Source organism: Triturus cristatus, chromosome 10 (assembly GCF_964204655.1).
Source record: "Triturus cristatus chromosome 10, aTriCri1.1, whole genome shotgun sequence".
Lineage (NCBI taxonomy): Eukaryota > Metazoa > Chordata > Amphibia > Caudata > Salamandridae > Triturus > Triturus cristatus.
Genome location: NC_140593.1, coordinates 1083426190 through 1083440722, shown reverse-complemented (window position 1 = coordinate 1083440722; position 14533 = coordinate 1083426190). Strand labels below are relative to the sequence as shown.

Here is a 14533-nt window from a genome sequence, read left to right as displayed (position 1 = left end):
AACAGATTAGAACCCCAATCACAAAACCAATGGAGGTATATATTGGAAATTTTTAAGACATGCATCGGTTTGTAGTTTGCGATTCCAGTCCAGTAAATCTGTTGGAAAGAGATCTATTGTGCAAAATGAACTGCACGATCTACTGTATACCAGATGGTGTTGCTTTCTAAACCCCTGATGAAGCTGTTGTATACAAAATGATGTTAGCTAAGCAAGGTACTGAAGTAGATGAGATGTTTTCATTGATTATTGAAAGTGAATTGCCAGAAGAGTTGAGAACCACAGTGAATCCAGATGTGTGGGATTTTACAGGAAAAGATATTGGGCTGATGTCAAATGTAGATCCAGTGAAAGTGACGGTGAAAGAAGGTGCAGTTTATCCAAACACACGACAGTACAAATTGAGTCCAGAAGTGAAAGCAGGAGTTGCTCCTGAAATTGACCGAATGATTAAACAAGGCATTTTAAAAGGAGTAATGGGTAGTCCTTGTAATTCGCCAATAATGTGACTTAAAAAGCCTAGAAGAAAATACAGGATAGTGCAGGATTTGAGAAAGATCAACTAAATTGTAGCGTCTCGTTGCCCAGTAGTGCCAAATCCAGCAGTGATCCTTATCAGATACCTTGGAAAGGAGGCTGGTTTACAGTAATTGATTTATGCCAAGCCTTTTTAGGTCTCGGCCTGGAGAAAGCAGCGCATGCGCTGCTTTTGTCACACGAGGGCTTTTTGGAATCAATATGTTTCCAAAAGTCGTGGTGCGGCTCCGCCTCCAATTTTGATTGGTTTGCATTGGTTTGCATCATGGATGATGCAAAACACAGTGTAATGATTGCACCGGAGGCAATCATTACACGGAGGGTTGCCACCCTGTCTGCTTTTGGCCCCGCCCACCGGGATTTGATCTTTTACTTGCGGCGGGAGACAGTGTCTCTTAATTATCCGCTAAGCACTATTTTTTCGTATTACCGCATTTGCCTTGAACAATGGCTGGCGCGCTTTTCTTTGTTCTCGACTTGCACACTAAAGGGCTGCCTCTGAACCACGCAATCCCCCTTATGTGCGAATCGCTGTAGAAAAGACCAACATTAAGCGTTTTTCGTGTTTTTTTGATGGATGGAGGTCCTTCAATCTGTGGCACTGTAGGAGTTTGTGGCTGGAAAACTACCTTGACTTAAGATTAACGACAGCTGATGGGTTAAACCACTTCCCTGTAGAAGTTTACTATTTCATGCAAATCCGGTAATGACAAATGTTTGGAGTTGAAGACCATTAGCGCATGCATGCTGAAGTGTTTGTTTTCAATGTTCTTTTCCTTCCCTCGAGTTACTTTCCTTCTTATGTGAAACCGAGAATAACTGGAGTGGTATCTAAGAAAAAAAAATGAAGAGCGACTAATGCTACTGAAACCGTAAAGTGTGCCGTTTTACTATTACCAGTAAACTATCATTGCGGTATAGCCTCGCGTACTTAAGTAGGTTGTTATACAGCCACGTCCATCCATCAGGATTTTTTTTTTTCCGTAGCCCCTATTGCCATTAGCTAGTGTTCGAAAATGTTGAATCCAAAACCATGCTTCTTCCCAAGATTATTATTTTAAAAACACGCACCATTTTTCAGAAGGGTTTGGCTAAAAACAAATTCACATGCAGTGCTTCCAAGTTTTAAAATGTAAATATGGTCCCTCAAAATTATTAAATGTGCCTACCGTTAAAACCAACGTCATTTACTCAGTCTGTATTATGGTTTGTTGCGCTTTTACATAGATATTTTGGAAAAGCTGGAATAATGTTCTGGGGAGGTGAGGTGAGGGGGAACCTGTATTACATCAAGTTTCGTTGGGCAATAGAAACGCTTAATTCTAGTGCTAAACTTCTAAACCATCACCTTTTTTGGACCCTACTGTTAAGGTGGCACAGGGGCACACAATATCTACCCGGGGTCGCACAGTTTAAGAAGGCGAGGGTGCCAAGATTAGAGTTTATTTTAGGTGGTTCTGCAACCGACAGCTCAGCTGTAAGCCAAGCCTACGCCTCTTCATAATTCTCCCACTATGTGAGCCGAGGTTTAATTTGATTTAGGAAAAACGTCCCGTCGCAGCGTAGGGAGTCATGCAGCCAGTAAATAAAAGGAGCCCTTGACTCCGTACCAAATTTAGTGCTGACCATTCAGCCGTCTGCTCAGAGCCGCCCACGTTTACTGAATATGACATTTTTAACAGACATGGTATTTGTAGGAGTGAAATAATAAACAATGGCGTCCTACTGTGCTACACGAAGAAACACGCCTTTCCCTTCATGGGGCGCTCTCTTTAATCTGCGTCATATTAAGAGAAGGGTGCTCTGCATTTTTTTTATTTTTATCATGCGTTTTCCTTTGCTCCTATCTTGAACATCATTAACATAACCGGAAATGTTTCCATTATGATTACTTGGAGTTCTTCTTTTTTCATCCTCTGATTGTGTTGTCCCAGTTCACCAATTAGATCATAATTGGCCAATTGTCATGTAACTGAACCTTTGCTGTAAACAACTGAACCACAGGTGATGCCTGTCTTCCACTCTTCGGAAATAGCCTCTGTCAATTAAACATCTGGCTGCGCCTCCCAAAGAGAACAAGCATTAAAAATGCAATAGGTCTCGCTTTTCCTTAAGTTAAAGCCATTTGCTTTGCTATACAATACCATTAGCAAGCAAATGGCTTTAACTTAATCAAAGGCGAGACCTATTGCATTTCAATGCTTGTTCTCTATTCCCTTGCACAACATTGGTCATGCCCAGAAATTCAGTTTTGGTTCAGTACATTGATGACCTACTGGTGGCATCAAAGACACAAGAAGATTGTGTCACTGACACAATTGCATTACTGAACCATTTGGCTGAACAAGGTGTCTCCAGAGAAATTGAAGTTTTGTCAACAAGAAGTTAAATATTTAGGCCACAAAATAGAAAGAGGAGTTAGAAAAGTGACCCCAGAGAGAATAAAGATAATCAAGCAAATACAACTACCTCAGACACAGAAGGAGATGAAAATGTTTCTTGGAGTAGTTGGGTACTGTAGGCAGTGGATAGTCGGGTTTTCCCTGCTGGCAAAACCATTGATTCAGTTGACTCTGAAAAGAGCAAAGGATCCGATTGTCTGGAATGATGAGTGCGTGGAAGCGTTTGTGAAATTGCGAAATTGTCTGTGTGAGGCCCCTGCCTTAGGCATGCCTGATTATACGAAAGAATTTGCACTGTTCTGTTGTGAGAGAGAAAGCTGTGTACTTTCAGTTTTGACTCAAAGGCATGGATTAAGCCGACGTCCAGTAGCATATTTATCTGCTACTCTGGATCCTGTGGCTTAAGCTTTACCTGGCTGCTTAAAAGCAGTAGCTGCTACTTGTATGAGTCTGGAACAAAGTGAATCGATTGTGATGGGACATCCAGTTAAAGTTTACGTCCCACATTCAGTTGAGATTCTTTTAACAAGAACTCGAATGCAGCACCTTACCCTTAGTCGAATGGCTAAGTATGAAAGAGTGATTCTGGGAGTGGAAAATGTGACAGTAATACAATAATGAATCCTGCCCCATTGTTGCCAGACCCATGCTGTGAAGAAGATGAAGATGAAGTGGATCATGAGTGTCTGGATGTGACTGAGATGTGTACCAAGCCCCGTCCAGATTTAAAAGAAGTGCCCTTGAAAGAGCCAGATCATGAACTATTCGTAGATGGGTCATGCATGAGAACAGAAGGAGGGCGGCTCAGTGCAGCTTACACTGTATGTAAAATATCAGAGGTCATTGAAGCATCCTGTTTACCGGGAGTCAAATCTGCACAAGTAGCCGAATTTGTGGCCTTAACAAAGGCATGCAAAATTCGGAAAAATTCGGAGGATAACCATATTCACAGACAGTCAATATGGTTTTGGGGTTGTGCATGATTTTGGCCAGCTCTGGATGCAGAGGGGATTTCTGACTTCTTCAGGATCCCCTATAGGAAATGGCAAAAATGTAAATGAGTTGTTGGAAGCAATACAATTGCCAAAAGAAATAGCAGTGGTCAAGTGTGCTGCTCACCAGTCCGTAAATTACTATGTGGCGGCAGGTAACAGATATGCAGACCAAATTGCTCAATATTGTGCAACGAATAACTTTGCACTTAACAGAAAGATTGAAACAAGTGAAATCAGCTGCCAACTTATGTTTTTCTCAGCTCTAGAAACATAGGATGAGGTTAGACAGTTGCAGTATGAAGTTGAGGCGAAAGAAAAGGATAACTGGATAAAGTCAGGTTGTGAAAGAAGGAGAGAAGATACACCGATAGCAGACCAGTATACCATGGGACAACACATATTGGCAGGGATTCGATGATTTGACTATTGAGACAGAGTTGGTACAATCCAAAGTTTAGGGTAGTCGAAGAAAGCCTTTGCCAAAGATGCTTAATTTGTCAGCAGTTAAATCCGGGCAGAAAGACAGTGGTCAGTTGGGGAAAAATTGGAAAGGCAGAGGGACCATTCACAAGATTGCAGTTCGACTTCATTGAGTTGCCTCCGTGCAATGGATTGAGGTATGCACTTGTCATAGTGTGCCTGTTCTCGAGATGGGTAGAGGCATACCACACAAGGAGAAATTAGTCTCACAGTTGCTAAACTACTGTTGAGGGAGTTGATACCTCGTTTCGGTTTTCCAGTTACATTAGAATCAGATTAAGGACCTCATTTTAATAATGAAATAATTCAATTAATTTGTGAAGCATTCAAAATTGAACAAAAACTGCACTTTGCGTACAGTCCAGAGGCTTCTGAAGTGGTTGAGCAACTAAATGACACAATCAAGTCAAGGTTAAGAAAAGTGTGTGCATCCACATCACTGAAATGGCCAGATGCATTGCCTCTTGTGTTGATGGGACTCCGAAGTATTCCTGACAGAAAAACAGGATTGAGTCCACATGAGATACTTATGGGAAGGGCAATGAGACAAGCATTTATTCCTGGACATAAATTGATGAATATAACTGATGATCTGGTATTGGACCATTGCAAAGGATTGGCTGACCTAGTGCGTTCTGTCTCTCACCAGGTTGGAGAAGACGCAGTTGCCAGGCAGCCAACACAGGCGCATGATTTGAATCCTGGACACTGGGTGGTAGTGAAGAAACATGCCAGAAAGTCGTGCCTAGCACCCAGGTGGGATAAACCAGTCATACTGGTCACTACCACAGCAGTGAAGTGTGCAGGTTTACCCAGTTGGATTCATGCCAGTCATACCAAAAGAGTTCCAGGCCTACTGAAGAAGAACAGCAACTGATTGAACAAGTTGAAACAGCTAAAGGTTGTGAAGTCGGGGAATCTAGAATGATAGATTCTGAAGTGATAGACGAGGAACAACCGAGCACAAATCAGGAGGGATGGATACCAGTGATTGACATACCTGAAGCTGTTATTCAAACAAGAAGAAGAACCAGATTAGAGAGACAGGAAAGTAGTGATGATCAGATAGATGTAGAAGAACACGCTCAGGTAGAAGTGAATAAAGCTACTCAAAACCCTGAGCAGGACCAGACAGGGAAAGAAGAATACACTCAGGCAGAGATTAAAAGAACTATCCAAAGACCTGAGCAGGGACAGTCAGGAAAAAAAGAACACGTTCAGGCAGCAGAAGAACAAATTGTAGTAAGACCTGAACAGGATCAGTTAGGAGAAGAAGACGACGTTTGGGCAGAAGAAGAAGATCAATTTAAAATAAGACCTGAACAGGACCAGATAGAGGAAAAAGAACAGGTTCAGGTGGATGAAATAACAACAAGACCTGAACAGGAACAGACAGAGAGTGATTCAGAAGAAGAAGAACAGATTGTGCCTAGACATACTGAAAATAAAAGAACTTTAGAAAAAGACGGAGAGGGTGAAAGTGCAGTTCAGGTTAAAAGGGTCAGAAAGGGTGATAACTGGCCAGGAGGAGTGAAAAGATTGAGATACTATCTGAGAAAGACCAGAGCAAGTGAATGAGGTTACTAGTCAAACTCAGTCTAACCAGTCAATTGTGAGAAACACATGAAGAAGCCCAAGACTGAGGATTTTGAACAATCGGCCCCCGAGTAGACCTATGTAATATTAGAAGAGTTTGAGAATCTAGACTTAAGTAAGTAATCAGAAGAAGTAGATTCTACACAGATTGATTAAAGAAAATTGAGGCCACCTCAAAAATAAGAGTTCGAATTTCCAAGTGAAGAAAGAAAGAGAAGAAAATATCTTCTCAGATTAAAACGGCGAAATGAAGTCGCTGAGCAACCGAAACAAAGTTTAAAACGAAGATGTTGTAGAGCCCGCATATGTAGTATTTTATTAGTGATCTCAGTATGGTTATTTCTGACAGTGGCGGTACCTTTATTTATGATAACAAATAAGAAAAATGATACAGTTACTAATGAGAAAGCAGCTACAATAAAGGAAGATAGAGTAGAATTAGAAGCAGCAGGTGAGACAGATTTTCATCACACAGTATCAGATAATGACACATCTTTAAATGTTTTTACAAAGTTGTTATTTCAATATGTAGATACAATGGAGATTAGCAATTGTTATGTCTGTATGAAATTACCAGGGTCAGTATCAGAAGGAGTTACCTATCACCATTTACCTTTAACATATGGTATATCATGTAGTGTTCTAGCAAGTCTGTTTTATGAAACCAGAAAACTTCAGTATTATTATTCAAACTTAGATGTAGTATTTTCAGAGCTTCTTATTCAAAAGAATATGAATGCAGTACTTAGTAGCCAAGATGCAGAGTTCATGGGTGAGTTTTTCTTAACAACGAAATCAATAGACATAGTAAAGGCACACAAGAAGAATAATTTAACATGTATATTGCGTGAAGAAGAAAAAGTGTTTTTGAATTTAGTTGAGGAAAGGAGACAGGATTTTAAAAACAAAGCTGCTGAAGAAAAAAACCCATGTACCACCATGGGCTGGGAAAGAGGAAATGTATACAACTGACAAGGCTCATGCTGCAATGCCCCTGGACTTTGTACAGAACGGGAAAACCTGCCTACATAGGTTAAAGAGAGATTATAATAACATATTTATTGGTTCCAGTGAATGTGAACATAACTTCCTAATTTTGGGAGGTTGGGGAACTGATCCAGTATTTCCTGGGATTTACTACGTGTGTGGGAATAATGCTTATTATAAGTTGCCTGCACGATGCTACGGAAGCTGCTACTTTGGAATAGTATTTCCGAAAATTTATCATGTAAAAAGAATCACTGGAAACAAAGAAAACATTAATTGACCCACAAGGAGAAAGAGAGCTAGTTTTTCAGAAATAGTAGGTGATATATTTGGTGCATTGATACCTTCAGTGGGAGTCATTCTGAATTCACATAGAATTTGTAAATTGTCGACAGTAGTTGATCGTCTCTCGACTGATACTGCTGGGGGTTTCTTGATGATAAATACAGAAATTGTTGCGATTAGGTCTATGGTTTTACAAAATCGACTTACGCTTGATATTTTATTAGCAAAAGAAGGCGGAGTCTGTAGAATGCTGAAAGTTCAACACTGTTGCACTTAAATTCCTGATAAAAGTAGGGAAATCAGAGGGTATATTAAGAATATTACAGAAGTTCGTGAAGATTTGAAACTACTGGAGGTTGACAGTGTATGGGAGAGACTAACAAAGAGTATTTCTTCAATAGGGACTTGGTTTTCTGATTTAGGGAAAAGTATTTTAGGTCAAATAATTCTTCTAGTAGTTGGTATAATGATAATAATTTTAGCAATAATGATTTGGTGTAAATGTTGCAGAAACAAAGGAAAAGGAAGAAAATATGAAGAGACTGGAAAAGGAAAGAAAAGAAAGAGGGAATACGGGGAGATACAAATGGAGGAAATGAAAGGGAGAATATACAACAAGCATTTGCAATGCAATAGGTCTCGCATTTCCGCGAGCTTAAGCTATTGGCATTGCAAATGACAATGCGTTTTAATTATGTTTAAAAAACCAAGACATATATAAAAGGCATTATCATTTACAATGCCAATAGCTCAAACTCGTGTAAATGCGAGACCTGTTGCATTGCAAATGCTTGTTTTCCGAGGCTGTTACAAATTGCAGCGAAAGAACGTCGGAAATACATTCGCTGGTGTTCAATGTTTTATGTAGAAGTTCAAAATAGGAATTTTAGTGCAAGGTTGTCTCTAGTGCACGGGGGCACACTGCCAGTTACGTTACACAATGACACAATTTCTTTTGTTGGAGCCGACGCCAAGACTTGAACCTGGTTCCCTAGGTCTGAAGCCGGCAGCTCTGACCATTACGCCAGATAAAACCCACAAATGTCCCTCTCTCGACCACCCTAGGATGGCAGTCTGCGGACCTCACATCCTACAGCAGAGAACGAAGATCAAGTCTCGGCGTGGGTGCACCAAGCTGTGTGATTCTAGGCACAACATTTAATCTCCTGTGGCAAGAAAAAAAAATGTGTATTGAAATCTAGTGCTCCTGTAAAGCACTCCATTCCCCATAGGACTCGTAAGAGTTTGTGCAAATGGGTAAATAAACGAGCTAATCTCAGTGCATGCTTTTGAGCCATACTCTCCCAAGCTCCTTCAACATAATGCGAGGAAATATGGCGGTACATAAGTAATGTGGTTTGTTGTGACTACCCCCGGGATACAGATTTAATACACAACCATTTTGGAGTGGACTAGGAATTATAAACTCTACTACGAAGGAAAATTGCATCTTGAAAAATCTTTTCAGAAAATGCCAGGGCTCCCTCTAACGGAAGAAGCCTGGTGACGCAGGAAAGGCGATGCTTACAATATAGAGGCTCAGTGTCAGCACCTGCGCTTTTAAATGGTGATGCGTCTCATGCGTGCCGGCGTAGAATAAAGGAGCGGTATATACAACGATCAATGGCGCGTCTCTATTTTGTCAAAATGTAATAGTTGAGAATTTTCCTGCAGTCTGCCTACAGCGCTCTGACGTGGCTGTTGAACTTACCAATTATAATTACAATCTGTTTGGAGTCTTTTTAAGCAGCAGTACCCGATAACAGAGCCAAAACAAAGTATATCAAGGTCCTCCGTCTGGTTTACATTGCCTTAAAGAAAAGTAAATGTTTATATTTATAGCAAATATAATGTCAGCTACAACACAACAGGGACCTTTTTCTAATGTTAAAGCACAGTTGTTTTCTTTCTGCAACAGCCAAAGTTTTAAGAGATAAAAATGTGTTGACGTTTAGTACCATGTTCAAATAATGTGAAGCATCTTAGACGTAAACAGCTTGCTGTAACCGAAAATAAAATAGTATATGTATACTGTTTACGAATAATAAAACCAAGAAATGGTGGCGGATTAGTGCAGAAGAAAAACGGTGATTTGGTCACACTTTTTTTTTGTTCTAATATTATCAAACTTTGAGGAGTGTAAAGTTCTCTATTCGTATCCAGCAGGGGGAAACAGAATTCTAACAAGGTCCGGGTAAAAAAGAGCATATCAGGAATCGGTGTATTCTGCCTGAGCCCTGTGGAAAGTGATCCCCTGAGGAGAAGGAACATCCGACACAATCGTGCCGTGAGTCAATGCGTCAGGACAGCCAACAAGCATAAACACAGTAACATAACATCGACTATGCAACCATGTGGGAAATGGCGTCCTCAATACCAGTCGTGTTAAATATTGACAGGCTTTACTTGAGGACTCAAGGTCGATTTTTCACTGGTTACGCATTAACCTTCTGAGGTGGAGACTGGCCGAGGATGGGACGAGGGGGAAGTTGGGTCGAGTGTCTCAGTCATTTAAGCACTTCCCAACACATGCCAGATAAGTGCCCGTTTCTCTTACTACCTGCCGGGTACATGGATTTGGTTTGTAACTGGGAGATTTATCTGCAGCAGGGCAGGATTATTTATCTTTCTGCTGTTGGTTTCCTGATCAATAATTGTACCATCGACTCATTAGTGTGTAACAGAGATTAGGAGCTTGAACAGAGGATACTGAGTATTCTGAAAAATGAGACGAGAATAAAAAACAAAACGAGTGGTGCGTGCCCCACACTGAGACATCTTTTTCCTACTATGGTGCACGCCTCTGTGCACGATAACTGCAAACAGATGTCGGGCCTGCGGGTAACCGACACCAATAGGCCATGGGCGGAGCAATGCACCCGCCTTAGGCCAATTGCGTGCTGTCTTTGTTAAAAAGATGCACGCAAAGGCCAATAGTGTGGGCCAAAACGAGCATGTGCGATTCTTAAGTTAGTTTTAGAAGCTCCTACAAGAAGTCTTCGCCAGAACAGCGCATGCACGCTGTTACAGGCTCAACCTAAAAAGAGGAAAGATTTAGAAAACAAAGATGGAAATAAGAAAGAAAAAGAGGAGAATGAGAATGAGAAATGCTGAAAGTTGGCATCTGAGAAGGGATGGGTAATTTTGTGATGGCTCAAAATGCCATCAGAGAGGGGATTGATGGAGCAAGTACTCGTAGAAAAGAGACTTGCTCTGAAGCAATCCGCTCCTTTAACTCACTAACAAGCTATTAAAATGTTTTGTGTAAAAATGATGCGCACCACATGAATACGCGGGTTAGTGAAGCTTACTTGTGTGTTTTCTAACGTGGATAACATGAACGGAGGACTACAAATGCTTTAAACAGGAAATCTTTACCGCGCATGCGTCAACTGCATCTACGTAGTATGATGAGCTATCGCTTGGAGGGAATTTCTGGCGCATGAGCAGAAGACACTAAAATGAAGTCTTGCAGACTCGTGTGCATGGCATCTGCTTACTTTGAACGGAAACAAGCTATTTTACCAATGCTAATGTGGGGAAAGTATTATAAATAAAAGGGAATAGAGTAGAGGTGGGTGGTATACAGTGTGACCATTTTATTTGTGAAATTAATATTTGTCTTTCTGACTTTATCACTAGTGCGTATTTGGGCCTCTTTTGCATAGCCGGATTAAATGGAGTGATGCGAAGCCCGTGCATGCCCACTGAGTGAAGCCATGACGGCCATGACAGAGCTATTGAAAGGGAGCCAAACTAGAGTGATACAAGCATGGGAACGGATGTTGAAAAGTTCGACAATGAGGACTCACATTCAGAATGTTAATAAATTGTTGCAAAGATTGAAATAAAGACCGATGAGAACTAAAAAGATAAATAAAAATTAAGGGGATGGGTTTGCGAACAATAGTTGGACTGATATTAATGACATATAAGCATGGTGTGATGGAGCTTCCCCCCCCCCTTGCCTGACCAATCATATTTCATATTTTTAAGATATTGAAACTTTAGTGGGTGGAACATGACGAACGAAAGGTATAATTAAGATAGCTTTAGTTAGTTAGATAGAGAAGGAGAGAACCAGATGCAGAGCTCGGGAGTCTGTCTGTGTAGCGGGAGATACTTTTGCTGGGAGAGATGCTGTGAGATGCTGATGAAGAGCTGAATGCAGAACCTTCTGTCCTAATTTAATTGGGTTAGATCAGAAGATCGCGGAAGAATCTCGAGGAGAAAGAGAGTGTCAGAGAGGGGTGCGGCGCAACCGTTGGTATTCTAGAGAGGTCAACTATCCTGTCCTGAAGTCTTTGTCGCCTGAACTATCCCGGGGGACCTTTACCAGCCCTTTGGCCAGGGGGTTGGTCTTTCACACCATTCTTGGTAGCTATAATTTCACGTTATTTGCAGATGTTCTTTTCTCTCTATCCTCTCACTTTCTGAGCATTAGTTATTGTGTGAGTCCGAAGTATATGCTTGATGTTTAATTAATTGAATTTTCTCTCCTAAGAATGATGGTGACTGTACTGTATTTTTGAAATGGTTCACATGCATTTAATTTAGATAAAGATTTTAAACTTTCCTGAATCTGTGGTTATTTACTTCAAGGTATAGAAAGTTAGAATTATGTTAATCACCATCGTCAACTAGTTCAACTAATACTCCATCGACCAGACGAAATAACTTTTTGATCAGTGAAGGCTTAGTAGAGGTACCAAATAACTAATCCTGATTATTGTGGAAAGTACAGAAACTTTAACTAAACCCAGCGGTCTACTCAATTGTGTGTTTATGGGCCCAGGTGAGTATATGGTAGTAGAGTATCTGTTGTTGGTACGCCGCAGGATCACCAACCACCACCTGACGATGTGTGCACTTTGAAAGACCATCACAAAAAGAATGGTGGTCTTTCACCACAATATGTCCTGTCGGCGTAAGATGCAGAAAAACAAAACACAAAAAGTCAGGTAAATACATCCAGGTACTGACACGGTAGTCCACTTTTAAGGAAACGGAAATGCCTTCATTTGGCTGGGGCATGGTGGAATTTCCATCAAAAATTTCTTTGCGAAACACATCCCCGCCTCTTTGTCCCATAGTGGTTCCTCTCATGGAAGGGATGGCCACTCTAGGGGTCAAAACTACCACTGTAGTAGTGCAAAATACTTTAAATACACCATATTTACACCTTCCACTGTGAAGTGTAAATCCGGCTTACAGGTGAAAGTTGTCAATGTGAAGATAGTGTTCTTCTTTTCAGAAAATGATATGTAATTTCAAAGAACCAGAGTTGCATACTTCTCCACTTACTAACCAAGAAAGTTCAGTTAAATGGATTAGGTGTATCAACATAGATCCTTTGAGGTGGTTACAGTCTAGGGCTCACCTGGCAACAAAAGCTTTCTTTCATGCTCTATCCTGAGTCCTTGGAAGATAGTCTGATAATCTTCTTCATTCTTGCAATCCAGATAAGAGTGCTTCAACTGAACATTCACTAGAGCGATAACAATTACTGGCTCTAGAAGTGGAGCAGAGTGCCCCTGAATGATCGAGAACCTGGCACAGGAACAAAAGCTCTCTTCTATTCACAGTTCAAGATAGCGCTGAAGTCTGCAGGCACAAATTCACATCAGTTTACAAAACCTAGCAGGGAACATGGGGTTTCCAACACTAGATCGAAGATGTATATGGTTTTGGAGGCGAAGCTTTCAACTGCTGGTAATCATAAGAGATGTGCACCCCTTAAATAATGCAGTCAAGTGCTGCAAGGCTTAGGTGATAACCCAAGATGTGCCACGGTCAACACTGAAGTCCTTGCACAAAGAGAATTATCCCTACAGCTCTGCAATGAACTGAAGGAGATTTTAATGGCCTTTTGAGGCAGAAATGGGGTAATGCACACTGCTGAAGCCCCAGTTTAGATACTGAATTTCAAAAGACAGGGTGAGTTTTTGACTATGAACTCTTAATATGTTTAAGACTTTATTTTTTGTTTTCAGTGCAAATTGCTGGTTATAAAAGCTGTGTACTTTCCATAAAGACTGGCTCGATTACATCTGGTCCCGCGAGATTCTGTACCTGACTTAGGAGAGCTTGCTGGATGACATGGCTGAATGGGTGCATTGTAAAATCTAAACCTTTCACGCATCATGGGTAAACGGCTCACAGTGTATAAAACACAGAAACTTTTACAACCAAGAGATAGCATTCTTATTGTGCATGTAACTGGTAGAGCTTCCAATTTCCTACTCCTGCCCGAAAAAATCTAACACAACTGAAATTTTAGCAATTTATTTGGACACTCTTGCTATAATGTTAGAACATGGCCCTGAAGCTGCTATAAGATCTCGCAATCATTGACTATTTCTGTTGTAAAGGAATGACCGAACCTCTGATAGGGAGATGCATTTCTTCTAATTTACTCTCCAAATGTCTGCATTATGAACAAACCTGTAGACCAAAAAAAGAAAAAGAAAACACAACAACACATACAATGAGCCATCTTACCTGCACTGAGATCGCCTCCAATGCGTCCTGTATCTCCGGGCAAAAGCATCGTTTTAGGAGGCATCTTTGTGCCAAATGCAGTCTGGATATTGTCCACAAATGTTTTACACTGAGGACTATCCACCCAAATTCGCTCCCCTAGTGAATCTTCTATGTACACCTACAAAGGAAAGCAGTAATCAGACACAAATGACCAGACAAAATGGAATAATGGAAACAAACTCAAAGAAAAAGAAAAACAGAATTACAATTGAAGCGGAAATACTGACGTGGAAATACAGTTAAAGCCACAGAGGCAAGCTATGATGAAAAGAAGAAGAAAATGAAAAAACAGTAAAGATATGCAGCTGAAGTTAAGTATGTGGAAAACTGGGGGGCGTGGCCGAGCCGAGCTGCAAGATGGCCACCGTGTAACGGGGCTCTGCCGGCCGAACAAACAATCCGTTAGCCCATCCGTTCTCTGCCTGACTTTACGAGCGGGGGAGCTGCGGCGGGAGGTGCCCTGACGCCGAGGATCCCGGCGGTGCTTCTGTGATAGAAATCGGCTGTGGAAATCCGGAGTTACGGGCCCTCGTGACTCCGGCCGCTGGGGCGTTCCGCGCTGGGCGGCGCCGTCTGCTACGCGAGGCCCTGGTCGGAGGCCGCTGCCTGTGTGGCGAGGTTGGGACCGGCGCGGACGCCGGCGGAGTGCTGGATACCCGACGACGGCAACCATAGACGCAGCTGCGGACCCCTGCTGGCCTGAGCGCG

General features: G+C 41.5%; 1 protein-coding gene across 1 annotated transcript in view; it reads right to left on the bottom strand.

The window, feature by feature from the left end:
• INTS1 (integrator complex subunit 1) overlaps window positions 1-14533 on the bottom strand; it is a 625364-nt gene that overhangs the window by 511968 nt on the left and 98863 nt on the right. The window contains exon 6 of the mRNA XM_085629257.1: window positions 13784-13943. Coding sequence (XP_085485383.1) covers window positions 13784-13943 — 160 coding nt within the window. The remainder of the gene's footprint in view (window positions 1-13783; window positions 13944-14533) is intronic.